We start from the raw sequence: 17,451 nt of genomic DNA, 5'->3' as shown, positions 1-17,451 counted from the left end.
GAGAATAATGATGATGATGCTGAAAACTTTGAAAGAGATTTCGTGAAGTTGTTGTTGATGGATTGATGACATGAACAAAAAAGTATTGATAGTGGTGGAAGATTTATTGCTTGTGGTGATATGTATACGATGGTAATACAAGTGATAATCGTGGTGATGATGATAAGATGATATCCAGTTGTGAAATGATAGTAATGATGTTTATGGTCGTGCATGGTAATCTAATAAGAGCAATGATGGTAGTAATGATTGGTTGATATATCAAGTGGCACCGTTGTACACATTGAGACTTGAACTGGTATCAACTGGGAACTTCAACTCGTATTAACTTATAGACCAGTAGCCTTCAATTGGTATCAACTGGTACAAAATGACACTTGAACTGGTATCAACTAGTACCAGTAAGACTTCAACCGACAGAAACTGTTACCAACTGGTACAGTGATACTTGAACTGTTATTACAACTGGCCATCAGTAGACTTTTACTGGTTTCAACTGGTAAGCAGTGCAACTTCAACTGGTATAAACTCGTACCAGTATGTTTAAACTGGTATCAGCTGGTACCAGTACGTCTTCAACTGGTTTCAATTAGAATTGCTCATTTTGTTACTGGAAAGTTGGAGTTACCTTGCTGGTTTCAACTGGAACCAGTTGAAACCTGTTAAGACCAGTTAAGACCAGTTAAAACCAGTAACGACCAGTGAAAAATGCTTACTGGTTTCTACTGGTTTCTACTGTTTTTTTTTTTTTACCTGGGAAAGGAAACCAAAACCCAAAGAACAATATGAATTGAGTGAACGCAGCAACATTAGCAGTACACATCAGTGAAAGTTTGAGGAAAAATCGGACAATCAAAAGTTATTCGTTTTTATATTTTGGTGTTGTAATCACTTAATAAAGAGACTACTATAGATACCATGAAGTCTTTAGTGGACAACAATGTGAAGAAAATATGAAAAGAATTCCACCAAAAAAAAAATCACTAAAATTACACATTCCCTCAACTTAATTGATACTGACATAATTTATGTTAAGGGTAGTAATCATTCCCCCTACTTTCTGAAAGTGGTTAATCAAATTCTCTTCCATTACTCAAGAAAAGTGAAAACATGTTTGTTTTCTTTATATTTTCTTTATGTTGTTGCCCACACATGATGTCATGCAGCCAGTGGTTCCAACATCAAAACGTTAAAAATTCATAACTTTTGCATCGATTGCCCAATTTTCCTTAAACTTTCACTGATGTTTTCTACCAATGTTGCTGCTTTCACTCAATCCACATTTCTTTTTGGGTTTTGGTTTCCTTCAATGATGGTCGTGGTGGTAGAGATTACGATGGTACGTGATGAAAAGTACTATAGGGTTGGCAATGATAAAGTGAAAATAAAAAAAAATATTGATAGAGCAATTCAAACCGTGATATTAGAGCAATTTTGTACATGTATGGACTGGGAAAATGAATAGAATTTGTTGGAAATAGCACATCTTTTGATTTTTGGCCGATCCAAAATGCCCTCAAAAGCTGATTAAATTAAACTATTTATAGAGAGATTATGGATCAAAATCGATGATTACTATAGCTCTCCCCCCCCCCCCCCACAGTTTCTCTTCCCTCCCCCATCTTCATCTTGGATGTTATTCCTTGAGAATGTAATCATATATCTTGATATACATGAACGTGAACTAAGGAGCCTATACTACGCCTTTCTGAATCATCGTGAAGTTGGAGGATAAACCCAAGTTAACCCAGTAGTTCATCCATGTTACCCAAGACCCAATGCCCACTTCGAATCTGATTTTGTGGGGCTTAATAAACATGATCAATGTTAATAACAATAGCAATCGCTGCAGCTGTTAGCCTAAATATATAATACTCTGATTATAATTTATTCCAAGCTTCAATTAGATTTCCAATTTACTTTTTGCAAGATATTGATGACGACGTCGAGTTTGCATGCATCCTAGAAACGAAAGTCTTGCGAGACACAGGAAAAGTGTCAGCAGACGGCGAACAAAACCACAGAAATACCACCTATAAGCTAAGGCAAAGGCGAACGCGATGCCGATGACATGTGAAGTGTAAACCACACACACACACACACACACACACACACGCACACACACACACACACAAACACACGCATACACATACCCATATACACATAAACCCGTTGTTATGTTTCTGTTTGAAGGACGGCGTCCCATTCTCACATTGTAATCGGATTCTGTAGTTAGCAGACGACCATGCCAATGGTACTGTGTATATACAGTACAAACTCAACGCCTAACTGCCCAAGTCATGCAGAGTCCACGCACATGCGTACAAAAACCAACTTGTACACTGATAGTCTTTGCTCAAGTGACACAATTGGCACTTTCGACGCGTTAGGGTTACGGAAAAAAAAATCGCTTCCCGGCCCGCTGTTTCCCCAGCACACAGAATGATAATCGCTCGCCGCTTAGCTTCATTCTGGACTAGGGACACTTTCTCCAAAGTGATTCCATCGTGGAACTGCAGAAAGGCGCTGTTATCCCGATCTTTAGTTAGTAATATAACTAGCAGCAGGGTAGGTTTTAGGGCATATTCAGTTTCTTCGATGGAGTCACCTGCGAATGCCAACAACACCGGCAGCGGAGCGGGAGGAGGAGGCGTTGGAGAGGGGAAATCTGACGATGACTTACGCAGTGTGCTCGTGAGCACGGTTCTTGATCTTGAGGAGCTGGACCCCTACTTGTTTAGGTATAAAATGGCGGCCTTATCATGTTAATTGTAGAATGCATTATGTTTGTAAACTTCGAGATATGTTGATCCTTGATTTTAGCTGAACTGTGTGACGTGACTGGGCCGGACGAATGACCCTGCTTCTGCCCACAATTTATTGCGCGGATGGTCATACCATTGGCCTTGTTGGAACGCACACGCGAAACCCCTGGGCCAAGCTCAATGACAATGTCATTCAATGACAACGACCATACCCCAACTCATTACGGTCTGCGTACGCATGTCTGATCGACACTGATGTTACTAAAGTTAGTGTAAACTAGAAACCATAAAGACGTTTTGCGTAGAATTTCATTAGATAAAGTAGTAGACGTCTATGCCAATCAGTATTGCATCAGAAAAGCTCTAGATTCTATAGACTATATGCATGACCCCTGACCTGTTGGGCCAGATACCAACATTATTAAATTATAAATGCTGTGAAAACAAAAAGTAAAATTAAGAAAGATTAAGAAACAAAATTGTCATTCTGATGCTCTTCACTCTTACAAAGTTACACCTTTATATAGACCCTCTTCATTCAAATCTTGCATCTGTAGGTCAGTTTGTAGCTCATGTTTGATTTGTATGAATGACCTTTTTTTCAGGTGGTTAGGTATACTCGTTTTTAAAGTACCGTAACATAGTCTCATTCTAAAAAGTTTGTCTGACTCTGATATTCAACAATTTATTGCATTCATTTTACAAAGAAAGAACGAACTTGCACAGATCAGGTGACTAGAATCGTCCATCAAAAACTTGTAGAGAAGCATCCATTTCATTGTCCTGCATCAATTGTTTTCTATCAATATTGCCAAATACTGGGCTTTGTAATTAATGATTTGTTCCTGTCAGGTGGACGTGCAGGCAAGCATCATGTATAACTTAAGGATATAATTATATCATGGCTCGACACTAACTTTTTTGTTTGGTGGCCCGATGGGGCCACCAAAATCCTAAATTTCAAATTTTTGGTGGCCCGAGAGAAAAATGTGGTGTCCCGACAAAAAACAACAATGAAAAACATTAAAAGTCCTTTTTTTTTTTTATGAGTCAAATATTTAAGATTTATGATAGTAAGAATTAGAAGTTGGACATATCTACTCATAAATAAACTTCAACAAACTTGCAACACTCACTCTCAGGCATTCATTCAGTCCTTTTCATCCATCCTTTGAACAAATTTAACTGCTAATTTCCAGCGCAAAAAGTTACGAATTTATTGACATACTTTTCAAAAAATTTTGGTGGCCCGAGGCGGGCCACCAAATTTGCCCTTTTTTTAAATTTGGTGGCCCGACTTTCATTTTTGGTGGCCCCGGGCCACAGGGCCACCGTAAGTGTCGAGCCCTGATTATATAATGATTAGGGCCTACATCACCAGGGGCGGATCCAGGACTCCTGTGAAGAGGGGGCGCCTACACAAATGGGGGGGGGGGGGGGGGGGGGGGGGGACGCATGCACCCCACCCCCATTTTTTCTATTTATTTCTTTTGTTTTAACAATGAATAAAGGGGGACGCGCGCCTGGTGCACCCCTGCCTGGATCTGCCAATTAATCACAGATGCTTATCTCTGTGAATGAATAAAACAACAGACTTAAGACCAAAAAAACTATAAAGAATTGATTTACATTCATTTTTATTTTTCAGCTGTAAAGTAGCCAACTGGAAGAAACTTCTCTGTGAAAATGAATTGTATCCTCCATGTATGAATTATTTTTGAGTGCTGTTCGTTCTGAGCAGGTACTAGGTAGGGCAGATACGACCCAACTCTCATTAGCAAGTACAACATATTCAATGAAAACAGATGTGGTACATACGACCACATACATCCTGTTTTGCCAAACAGCACTTCACAATCCTTCTGTTTATACAATACCTCATCAGTTGTCATTAGTCTGCCATTGTATCTTCTGAGCTCCGGTTGTGGACAGTATTTTCTGTCTAATTTAAATGCTATTTTAAGACTCTATGCAACAATGCAAGTTTGCTCAACCAAATTTCAAAATGTTTGCATCTAAGAAGGGCCAGCTAATTTAGTACAGCTGCATCTTGGTGGTGTTATGATGCACATACACCAATTTAAATGCCTTCACTAGCCTCTTGCATTTTTTCTTCCACATTTTTAGACATGTATGCTAAATACCTATCAATGGCTATACCTGTATCTATGTGTGAATATGATGTTTTGACAAATAGATTCAAAGATGTTATTAAAAATTTGCTGACAAACCCTACCAAGTACTTCAGCACTCCCATTTTTTTCTTCATTTTCTTCTTTTCCTGCTTTTCCTGTTTTGTTACCTCAGAGCTTCTCATATGTGGCACTCATGGCCAGGGACAAGCCGTCTCTTTGGAGGTCAGATCATTGGTCAGGCAATGGTGGCTGCAGGAAAGACCGTAGCCAAAGACCTCACCATTCACTCTCTCCATTCTTACTTTGTGAGAGCAGGTAAAGACTAAAAAAAAAAAGCTTTTCAAACCTTACAAAAGCTCATGTTCTCAAAGCATCTGTTTGACATCTGAAGTGTTTTTAATTGTTCAAACATTATGCTGCATATGTTCATATGACATTATAAGATTGGCTTTCGAATCTCTGCAATCTGATTGGTCACTTGTCATGCATCGATTTTTACTGATCCACACTGAGCCATGCGTCCGGTAAAATCGGAACGCATGGCTCAAGTCTTGTATAGTGTTGTAGGTGTATGGGATGCATGATGTGGAAAATGGTTGTATTTCATGAATTTACAGGCCCATTTTATAGCACAAATGATGCACAGGCCTATTTCGTGGATTGGTGAGAATTGGATGCTCTCGTTTAACTTTGGGACAGTCTAAAACCCATTCGCTGCCCTCACGTTTAAACAGTTCCAACGTTAAACTCGCACATCCAATTCTCACTGATCCATTCAGTCCTGTGCATCATTTGTATACTACTCAACCTCAAACACTTTGCTACGTACTGTATCAGTGAAATGCATTTTGTAAGTAGTTATTGTCCTATGTCATTTTTAAAACATTTTTTTAGAATATGAACATTTTTGAGTTCCTCTAAATGATAGCCTGGTATAGAACAGATGAAGTTCTTTGGGAAAAGAACTGAGTTTTTCTTCCATCTGAACAGTGCAAGGGATTGGAGGAGGATTTCTAATATTTTTGTTTCTTGAAAGATCGATACATTTCAAGTAAACTGAGTGTTATGGAATATAATGTTTAGAGCAAACTTAATGCTATTATGCTACTAGATGATTCAGCATCGGCCACAAAAAAAAAGAAAAAAGAAGAGGACACTTCTCTGTCCATGATGCACATTTTCACTATAGACTTTGTATCAAGGGAGCCATTTTATGGAGGGTTTTGTCAGATATGAGGCCCTATATATATATATATATATATATATATATATATATATATATATATACGTATTAATATTTTTTATTTCTGACAAAGTTATAGCTACTGAAATCCTTGCATGTGATTGGCTGAGAGCAAATTTATCCACCAAATTTATCAGACAAAACACTTCATGAAATGCCCCCAGATGTTGAAAAGTCTAGAATTTAACTGATTATTGATCTCTGGTTGAGCATTGTCACCTGTTGATAAAGGAGAAATTGATTTTGTTGTGGTCTACCAGTCATAATGTGGGAGTTTCTGTGTTTACTACCAGGGGATTCCAGCCTACCGGTCCTCTACCGTGTCCACAACCAACGTGATGGAGGTAGCTTCAGCACACGCACTGTGGAGGCAACCCAAAAAGGGCGTACCATCCTCACCATGATGGCATCATACCAGCGCTATGAGGAATCCCCGTTCCAGCATCAGTACAGCATGCCGTCCGTCCCAGATCCTGATACCATGATGACAGACATAGAAGAGCTCAAGAAATATGTAAAGTAGGTGCCTCGGGGCACATTTCCCTTTGCAAAATCCCTTTTCTATGTCGCTTTCCTTACATGTTTGTATGCACTTTCAAAAGCTCAAATGATGCCTCATTTGGAAAGACTTTTCTGTTGCCATATGAAAGACCTATGGTTCATGTTAATTGAATTGACGTTATGATTCAAAGAAATTCTAAATATCCCTTTCTGTTATTTCAGATGTATATTGCAGCTCTTTTTTTTCTGCCCTATGTCACATAGTTGCCAAACTCTCTACATTTGAAATAATGAAACAATCCTATAGTTGCAGATGCTAACATAAAACAGATAATTTTGAGCATTGGATTGCAATTCTTCCGAAATACAGGAATCAGGATCTAGGGGATGGGGGATGGAGGATGGGGATGGGACTACCTTTTGTGACTGATACGCTTCAGTGAATTAGAATCTGATTTGAAAGTTTTTGAATTGTACAGCTTTTAAACTGTCTTTAAGAAAATTCCTCATTAGAATGTGGCCTTATGATGTAAATGAACCAATATTGATTGAATTTTCTGTCCTTAGAAATCCTGATCTCCCAGAAAAAGCAAGAAAATGGGCGCAGAAGCAGATAGCTCAGGAAATCCCATTTGAATCCAAGAGGATTGGCAGAGAAGAACTTCTGGATCTCTCAAGATGTGAACCTGCTGACCCTGTCCTACTCACCTGGGTGAAGGTCAAAGGTCATATTGGAGAAAACTCAGGTTAGTCATTAACCACCGTTCATTTGAAACTAGTGTGTTCCTTTAGTATGCTGGTTCTTGTAGTTACTCAGGCGTGCCAAGGACTTTAGCAGTATTGTATTTATACCCCCGCCAAACGAAGTTTGAAGGGGGTATATAGGAATCAGCGGACGGTCGGGCGGTCGGTCGGGCGGTGGGGCGGTCGGTCCGTTGCAAATCTTGCGTCGCGAACTACTTCCTCAGTTTTCAACCGATTCCCATAAAACTTGGCACAGATGTGTGGCTTGGGTTGTAGATGTGCAAGACGTATTTTTTGACAGTACCCAAAAGTACGTTGCCATGGTAACGGCATATTATGGGCAAAAATGGGTACAAATCTTGCGTCGCGAACTCCTCCCACAGTTTTTGATCAATTTTTATGAAATTAGGTACAGATGTTCATCTGAATATGTTAATGTGCAAGACACATATTTCCGCAGTGGCAAAAAGTGCGTTGCCATGGTAACGGCATGTTATTGGTAAAATATAGGGCAAAATGCTTCATGGCAAAACTGCTTCATCAGTGTTCTTCCAATTCTCATGGAATTCATATTGAATGTTTGTCTTAGGATATAGGTCAGCATGACACATTTCTTGACAGTGACAAAAAGTATGTTGCCATGGTAACAGCTCACATATTATGAGCCAAAATGATGGAAAATTTTGTGTTGCAAATTACTTCCTCAGTTTTTGCCCAATTTCCATGAAACTTGGTACAGATGTGTGCCTTTGGTTGTAGATGTGCAAGACGCATTTTTTGACAGTACCCGAAAGTACGTTGCCATGGTAACGGCATATTAATGGCAGAAGATCAAGGAAAGATCTTGCGGATTTAACTACTTCCTCAGTTTTTTGACCAAAGCTTATGAAATGTGGCACACACCTTGATCTTGGTGGGAAGATGTGGAAGACATATTTTTCGGACGTGTCGGAAGCTGCGTTGCCATGGTAACGGCATATAAATGGCAGAAGATCAAGGAAAGATCTTGCGGATTGAACTACTGTATTTGACTGAAGCTCATGAAATGTGGCACACACATTGGTCTTGGTGGGAAGATGTGCAAGACATATTTTTTGGACTTGTCGGAAGCTGCGTTGCCATGGTAACGGCATATTAATGGCGGAAGATCAAGGAAAGATCTTGTGGATTGAACTACTTCCTCAGTTTTTGACAAAAGCTTATGAAATGTGGCACACACAATAGTCTTGATGGGAAGATGTGCAAGACATATTTTTCGGACGTGTCGGAAGCTGCGTTGCCATGGTAACGGCATTTAAATGGCAGAAGATCAAGGAAAGATCATTCCTTGGGTAAGACTGTTGTCACGGGGCGGGGGTATTAATCACCTTAAGTGATATTTCTAGTTTATTGCTGAAGCAATTTGTGTGATCTTTCTCAAATATAACATGATTTCAAGCAGCTGTAGACAAATATTTATTTTTTCTGCAGCAGTCTACTTTTGGCAGAATATACTGTAAAACTGCAAACTTTTGCATTAATGTTATTTCATGAGCCAATTTCATTGAACTTTGCTTGTCTTATGTCAGTTTGTGGATTAGGGTAGTTTTGTACAAAATATTAAGTGTCATTCATTTCAGGATAATTCAGTAAATGGTAAGTCCACATCGTATGTTTCATATGTACTGAAGTGATTATGTAACAATAAAGCAGAAGCATTTAGGCTGACTGTGCAGTAGTTACTCGTACTTACAATGAACCTACCCCTGCTTCGTACGTGCTTGTGCAGGGAAACTTACTATGATATTCCATTCATAATTTAGTACATCTGAACAATCAGCTGGATTCAGGATATATTGTGTATATGATATCAGGACAATTAGGTATATTTTTAAAACATATTTCGTGATATAGTATCTTCTCGTAATGATAATGATAAAAAAGAAATGTTTTCTTCTTTCAGTTTACATTGTAGTGTGAGATCAAATGAATGGCAGTTATTTCAGTGAAATCTGCCCAAAGCTGTACTATATCTTATATAAGTATAGACAAATCTCATGGGTATGTATTTTCTTTCTTTGTATCTTTCTTTCTTATGATGAAACATCATAAAACACACACACACACACACACACACACACACACACGTAAAAAAAAAACATATAAACTTCACACTCCAGGTGAGAATGGAATAAATATGCAGCACTGCTGTGTAGCCTACATTTCAGACCTCTTCCTTGCCAGAATTCCCACCATGCCCAACAGGGACAAGGCCCTTGGTATGATCTGCTCTCTGGACCATTCCATGTGGTTTCATGCACCTTTCCGCATCGATGAATGGATGCTGTACGAGTGTGAGAGTCCACAGTCAGGTAATTAAGACACTCCAACAGTAATGCATCATAATTTGACAAAAACAAACAAAACACAATGTAATATTGTATACCAGATACAGAGACTCCAACCCAAAGCACCTTCTGATCGGGAGATTCTCCCGCCTGAAACCCCAAGCAAACAGGAGACTCCAATTTGATGTGCGCAAAGCACGAAGTTCCTTGCGGCCGGGGTCCTGGAAGCTTTAGGGTTCTAGATACTCTCTTGTGCAATCTAAGGCTTATTTTTCAACATACAGTGATATTAAGTAAGGAATAATTTCAAGCGGGAAACACAGAGCCAGGGCGGGAGAAATTAAATCTCAAGCGGGAGAACGGGAGATTTTGCAAAAAAAGAATTTCGGCGGGAGATCTCCCGTCGAAAACGGGAGAGTTTGAGTCTCTGCAGATATGCCACTGATTTGGAGATATGTATTTGCCTGAATCCAATTATAAGTATCTTGGACTAATGTACTTTGGTCATACAATGCACTCCTGTTATAACAAACCCGGTTACAACAAAATTCTGGTTCCAATGAAATAGAAATTTAGGCCGCATCATTAATGACTCTGTTTTTTTTTTTTTTTTATTATTATGACAAAATTTCAATAAAACGAAAGAAAACTGCTGGTCCAAAAATGTTGGAAGCATATCTCACAAATCTGTACATGTGTATGAGATAAATTTCACAAGTGAGTGAATTTGTGACTTTTGAGAACATCTGTGGACTCCTCATTTTCACAAATAGAGACTCGGTCACTATGAAATACATGGAAAATACATAAGATAGTAATGGTTAATTACTCCTATTAGTCAGACCTCATCTTGAAAGACATCCAAGTCGTCAAAATATGGCTGGTCACCATTGCTTTGCATATTCATGTCTCTTACATATTAATGATGACCCTGGTGTTGTACTTGTGTTCGTGCAGTCTATTTGAGTACTGTAAAACATGATATATTGGCGGCATGAAATTTTCGCAAATTGGAGCTGATAGCCTTTTTCGCGGCATGAAATTTTCGTGAATTGCCACTGGCGTTCAATGCATATAGTGTAGACAAAACTTTCGCGTGCATTTTAATTTCGCGAATTTTGGCGCTCGCGAAATTCGCGAAATTAAAATGCACGCGAAAATTTCTCGTTTTGCAGTAATTCCTCAGTCTGCAGCATATTAATCATACATGTACTATGTTTATCTCTTTCTTTTCACAGGTCATGGTCGTGGAATGTCGTTTGGACGATTCTGGAGGCGAGATGGCACTCTGGCTGTGACTGTAGCCCAGGAGTCACTTTTACGACCAAAACTGTGAGAGGAATACATGTATTTACAGTGGATTCTGCTTGTATCCATTTTAGATGAATTGTCTTTTTCTTTCTTTACGCCGAATGTACAAATGAATTATTATTGCATAGTTCCTGCTGTGGACGTTGGCCACATTTTGACAGACATTGATAGTTATGCATAGCTGGCAACATTTGAAATTCAAAATTAGTAACGATCAGATAAAAAACACAGAAATGTGCGCGAAGCGCACATCACGAGCGCGAAGCGCGAAGTCCTTGCGGCCGGGGTCCAGGGCCCGCTTAAGGGCCCTGGAAGCTCTGGGGTTCTAGACACTCTCTGGTGCAATCTGAGCCTTTTTTTGGAGCATTTTAACCTTTCTCCCCATTCCTGGATTACATCAATGCAAAGCCATTTCTTCACATACATAACAATTAACATATAAATCACACAGAGTTGAGATCAGCCATTTGTTAAAAGATGTGATCTCCAGTCTATTATCTACAGGGGTTTTCAGTTGTTTTTAGGGTGAATCTTAGGTTTGAGAAAATTATTGCCCAAAATATTCATAAATCTGAAGATAAATGAATAACACAATAAAATATGATTAAATGGACCATTCAAAATATCATTAATTAAAGTATGCATTTGGATTTTTACTGCCCTTAAGAAAAAAGAAAAAACTTACCACAGGCACAGGTGTTAAGAGCTCTATGTAGCTGATGCTTTAAATTCTTAATTTGTTGAGGTATAATGGTCCTGTCTGCTCTCACTGGAGGAAAAGTAAAGTTGAGTTTATTTCAGTAGCATTGTTCAAACATTTGTTGACTGTCTGAAATCAGTTTCTTTCCTCATGACACATAGATTGTTATTCATTGAGAGCTCTACATGTAGCTGACTTAGCTCTCCTGAGAAATTTGTCATCAAAGTCTCTCAAGTAGCAAGGTCCTGTCTGCTGAGCCTTGGTGATTAGTAAACTTGACAGAGTTTCATCACTCATTGATCCTCTGAAATCAGTTTTGTTCTTGCGTACTTGGCTGAACACCCTTTCACACTCCGCGTTTGTGTGTGGTATTGTCAGGATCCCTAGCATTACTCTTCCAAGTCTATCATAGCTCAGTTCACCTGATGCACCCTTCTGTGTCATCATAACTGCCCATTGCTTGTCAGCTCCTTCCTCTCTTAGCACTGAGTCTGGAATCTGAGCAATTTGATAGCTCACAAACTGGTTTTCCAGTGCATCCATCGCACTATGTCTGTCTTCTCCTTCTTTGACGAGTAACATGCACGGAAACTTGTCAATGAAAAACTTCACAGAGGTGAATTTGACATCCATTCTACATGAAATATCTGCAACCTGTGCATGGATGATGACATTGGATTTCAGTGGAAATTTTGCAACAATGTAGTCACATGCCGTTGAGTAATAAGAGTATACTGCTGCATAAAACTTTTGGCGATCAGCCTTGTCCAATGTGCTCACAGTCTCTCTTGCTTCACTTCCTATGACAATCTCACTTTCTTCTCTAAGATTCTCCTTCTTTTTGTAATCAAGAAGGGTCAGATCAGTGACTGCCATAATGGCTTGTGGAGTGACAAATTTGCTGTACAGATCACGCAGTAGGTTTTCAAGTTCTCTTTTAAGTCTGTGGATAAGAGGACTTCTGGTCTGGAGGATGACACTTTTCCTGTCAAATGAAGTAATACTTTGGCTCAGAAATTGTGCAATGGCCAACTTCAGCTTTGATTTCAGTGTCTTCAGAATTCTCACAGGTCTTGTTTCTTCCTTTTCAGTTACATTGCTGGTACCTTGACTAAGTTTAGTTGAAGTCTCAGGTGTGAGTATGTGTGAGCTTGTTTTCTTAGCAGTAGATTTTCTGGTCACTCCTGTAGTACATTTGCTAGGATGACTTGAAGTTCCAGGCTTCAGCTTCAATGTGCATACTGCCTTAGCAGAAGGTCCTTCTGTACAAGTCTTTTGTTTCTTCTGGTGAGGTACATGCACGTTTACATTATCACCATGCCGTTTCTGTCCAACTGAATCACTTGCTGCAGACACATTTACTCGTTGAGGCTGTGATGATGATGCACTCACCTCCGGCTGAAGCAGTTGAGGTTTGCTTACAGCTACATCTGGTTTTGCATGAATTGCAGATACCTTCTTTGGAATACAAAACTTCTGGAGGCTTGATGTGATCTTAACCTTGCTGGTTTGTGGAGCAAGCTTCTTCTGCTGGGAGACACACGCAGGTTCCTGAGCAGGTTTGCTTTTCAAAGTTGGATTTGCTTTCTTCGGTACAAGGTTGGTCTTGATACTGGGTGTTGTCTTGGTCTCTTTAACAGGCTTCTGCTGCTGAGCCACTTCCTCCTCAAAAAAGAGAATGAGAGCTTCCCACTGCTGGAGAAATCGTGGCAAACACTGTCCCAAGCTCAGCCAGCGTGTACAAGCATGTTTCAAGATTGCTTGCACTTCAGTACCAAGGAGCTTTTGGAACTTTCTGAGATTAAGTTTCCTGTTTACGCTGGCTTCAAGATAATAGAACACATCAATGAGAAGCGAGTCTATTGAGCATGGTAACGCTGATGATCAAACTTTGGCGGCAAGATCAATGAGATGATTTAGGCAACCAAGCACAATGAGCTCTGGCTGACATTTTTTGAGGCATGCTCCCACTCTTTCTTCACACCTGTCATGACCGCTGCATTGTCTGACCCCAATGCTGTACAGTTTTGCCATGGGATACTATGCTTTTGCATTTCTACTATAAGCAGCTGGGCAATGTTTACGCCAGTTCCCGCTTCTTCCAAGTTTTGAAGGGAGAAAATAGAACAAGAAATTTGCTTACCGTCAAAGTAGTTGATAACTATTGGGTACAATTTACTGGTGCTTGTATCACTCCCATCAGTTGATATTGCAAAGGGTCCTGCTTTCATTGCTAAAGCAATCCGTTCTTGTTCATCTTTGGCCATTTCTTTAACTAGACAGGAAGTTTTGGTCCTTGCACTTGAAAATTTCTTAACCTCCTCCGAATTTGGAAAGGCTTTCCGTAACAATGGCCCCATATGACTAGCAGCCGAAAGAGGAATGTTGTGCTCCAAGTAGAATGATGTAAACAAGCACTCAGCTCGTGTAACATTTAAATCCTGCGAAGTTGACATCCATGATGTTATCTTGGGTGTGGATGAAGATTCAGACTCAAAATTACCGATGTGAAGTTTTGATTTCCTAAGCAAAATGATGTCACTGCGGCCGCCATGAGCGATTGAAATATCCCGGCGACATATCTTACAAAATGCATGCTGTTTGCTCTTTCCAGATTTTGTGATGAAGTCGAACTCTGTTTCGTATTTGCTATTGTAACACTGTCCCTTTTTACGATCCATTCTCTATCATTTATTGTCCAAAAGTCAAAACTAGAAAAGAAGAAGTGAGAAGATAGCGTCGAACGTTCGCTAGCAACATCGCAACTGTACTGCATCACACACAATACACATCGGTGCAGCGCACTTGCAATCATCATAAAGCTATACATAGCAGTGTGTATGCACTAACATCAACATGCATGTACTATGAATGGCCTCTTGCCTTCACACGAATGCGCTGTTTTCGTCTACACGTACGAGCGTGGTATAATGGTCCATGCCATGCATGTGCACGTACGTACGTGGATAGAATTGCGCTGACATGTTGTATAACACGTGCGTGAATGGGCATAGTATAATACATGTATAATGGCGCTCATATTCGTAAAATTTAAAGGTGCATTCGTATTTTCGTAGAATAGGTAAAAATTCGTAATATTTACGAATTTTTCGTAATACTTGGCAGCTATGGTTATGTGAAGGCAATTTGTGATCTTGATCCCATAACAGCTCACAGAGGTGCTACAGTTGTACACGAGTTCTTGTTGTGTTGATCAGATCTAGGTAGGAGAGATTCTTCATTACATATATGCCAATATGATGTGCGATTGCATATTCCTATCTCAGCAAAATATGAAGTAAAGTCTGATGTTGTGAACACTAAAAGAAAAAAGGAGGGATTCTTGCAGTTTTATGCCTGGAATGTGATGCTGAAATATAATGCAAAATCATTGTCAAACCAAAATATTTTCTGTCAACAACAGCAACAACTTAGTCTAATACACTAAAGTTGCTGTGCTCTTTCTTAAGATGTAGATTTATCCTAAAGACTCTCAAACTCAACTTCATTGACCCACATTTTTCAGGCCTTGGTACCACATTGCCTACCATGGTGAATGTGATTTTCAGGCATGTTTAAAGAAAAAAAAACGTTACATGTATATTTATATTTGGGCGCTTATATTATTTGCCTTAAAGATGTAGCAAATATAAAGGAATATTGTAATGACCAGGATATTTCAGATGGTACATGTATACAGTATTTCCTCTCACTCTCTGCTTCCATTTCAAGAGTGCTGGATCCATATCGTTCATATCTTGTCTCTCTAGCTGTCCAGCGTGGTTGCAACTGTTTGTCATTATTTGTGAGGATTGTCTTCACATGTATGTGAAACTTTGAACGGCAGTATGTTATGATTGACCAATTTATTAATTACAGTTCTAAGTGCATAGCAATTGTTTATGTTAGATGAAATCAAGTGCGCAGTTTTGGAAAACCTGGTTATGAATTCACAGAATTATTTTTTGCTACAAGTCATTTTTGCTTGTAGGAGTCAGAGCATCAGATCAAAAATTTAAATAATTTTTATCGCCCAACATTACCTTTGAAATGTTGGCTCTGTACTGCAACTGTCAGACTCTATTTGCAAAAATACCCTTTAATGTAAGCTTATACAAAACAACACTTATCTTAAAAATTGTAGATTACCTCAGTAATCCAAGTCAGGCTTCAATATTGCTGTCCAAAAATCCATTAAGATGTGTAAACGTGTAGAAATTGGAAGAAGTAAAGCAGCATTTTACGAAGACCTAAACTGTATCCTCATACGTTTATTGACATATACTGTAATTGATACACCTCATCTGGTAATACGTAGACAGTCTTGTACATACAACATACTTCAATATACAGAGTGCATCAGGATCATCCTCCAAAATTAATTCTGGTTGCCCCCGGCTAATAAAGGCACATTTTTAATCCATCAAACTTTTACGCACAACCTGAGAACAAAAGTTTTCCTTGATAACAATAAAGCTTGTTCAATTTGTATCTGGCCAAAACGAATGATTGCAACATACATGTATGTCACATGACGTATGTCATGCTGAAAGATCCATAAGGGCCACAGGGCAGGTGAAAGAATCACAAAGTATTCAAAAAGAACAAATAGTGACAAGATTTACAATCAATGCAAGTTATGATTACATCTCTTACTTGAGCAAGAATGTGAATGCTCACAGATAATCAGTTCTTACTTTGCTGGTGTAAAGGAAAAGATTATTGTTTTTCTGGGGTCGTGAATGTATCATGCAATAAGAATGTAAAATATATGATAATGACTCCAAAGCAACCATTAAGTAGGTCTCAAAAATTTGTTTGGTGTAGAATTTTAAACCATCAACTCTTCTGTTCTGTAAATACACAAAAGCATAAACCATTCCAGTTTCTTGCAGTATATGTGGCAATGAAATGAATGTGTTACCCCGTGTCTATCAAGCGTGGTGTATTCTTCAGATTCACTACCATGAGTATTAAAGGACAAGTTCACCTTCATAAACATAAGGATTGAGAGAATGCAACAATATTAGTAGAACACATCAGTGAAAGTTTGAGGAAAATTGGACAATCGATGCAAAAGTTATGAATTTTTAAAATTTCTGTTTTGGAACCGCTGGATGAGGAGACTACTACAACTTGTGAGTCATATGCGTACAACAGTATAAAGAAAATATAAAGAAAATTCAACATATTTTCACTTTTTTCGCATAATAAAAGAGCACTTGACTTGCCTCTTTCTAAAGGCAGGGGGAATAATATTACCCATAACATTTGTCGGTAACGAGTCGGGGGAATGTGTACTTTTTTCATAAGATGAAATTTTGTGAAATTCTCTTTATATTTTCCTTATATTGTACGCATGTGACATCTAAGTTTTTCACACACTGCAGTAGTCTTCTCATCCAGCGGTTACTGCACAAAAACTTCAAAAATTCATAACTTTTGAACGGATTGTTCGATTTTCCTCAAACTTTCAATGATGTGTTCTACTGATATTGCTACATTCTCTCAATCCTTATGTTTATGAAGGTGAACTTGTCCTTTAAATTAATACAGCTGTATGCAGTTTCTTACAAACTTTGCATGTTGCCTCGTTACATCCGCTCAAATATGTAGATCTGAAGAATACACATTAAATGGTGTCTTGTTTCATTCAAAAATATTGAACATGTAGATAGGTAATACTTAAGCATGAAGTTAAAAAAAGATGGAAAATGTTATTTTG

At 38.8% G+C, this 17,451-nt stretch overlaps 1 protein-coding gene across 1 annotated transcript; it reads left to right on the top strand.

Moving 5' to 3' along the window:
• The first annotated feature begins 2,446 nt into the window (after positions 1 to 2,446).
• LOC139726512 (acyl-coenzyme A thioesterase 8-like) lies at positions 2,447 to 11,204 on the top strand. Its single transcript, XM_071637472.1, has 6 exons — positions 2,447 to 2,741; positions 5,073 to 5,215; positions 6,437 to 6,662; positions 7,212 to 7,390; positions 9,548 to 9,739; positions 10,954 to 11,204. Exons 1-6 carry the CDS (start codon positions 2,599 to 2,601, stop codon positions 11,049 to 11,051), a joined length of 981 nt encoding a protein of 326 aa, XP_071493573.1. The 5' UTR covers positions 2,447 to 2,598; the 3' UTR covers positions 11,052 to 11,204.
• Positions 11,205 to 17,451: the final 6,247 nt, after the last annotated feature.

The sequence above is a fragment of the Diadema antillarum genome, unplaced genomic scaffold, assembly GCF_040938485.1.
Source record: "Diadema antillarum isolate AM-2024a unplaced genomic scaffold, OU_Dant_1.0 scf00000017, whole genome shotgun sequence".
Classification (NCBI taxonomy): Eukaryota; Metazoa; Echinodermata; class Echinoidea; order Diadematoida; family Diadematidae; genus Diadema; species Diadema antillarum.
The sequence above is the reverse complement of the archived record's forward strand: the minus strand, read 5'-3'. Positions and strand labels throughout refer to the sequence as shown.

Coding starts and splice junctions, on each gene's coding strand:
- LOC139726512 (XM_071637472.1), top strand. CDS start 2,599: ATGGAGTCACCTGCGAATGCCAACAACACCGGCAGCGGAGCGGGAGGA. Junction 2,742..5,072: donor CTGGACCCCTACTTGTTTAG/GTATAAAATGGC, acceptor TTGTTACCTCAG/AGCTTCTCATATGTGGCACT. Junction 6,663..7,211: donor GAGCTCAAGAAATATGTAAA/GTAGGTGCCTCG, acceptor TTCTGTCCTTAG/AAATCCTGATCTCCCAGAAA.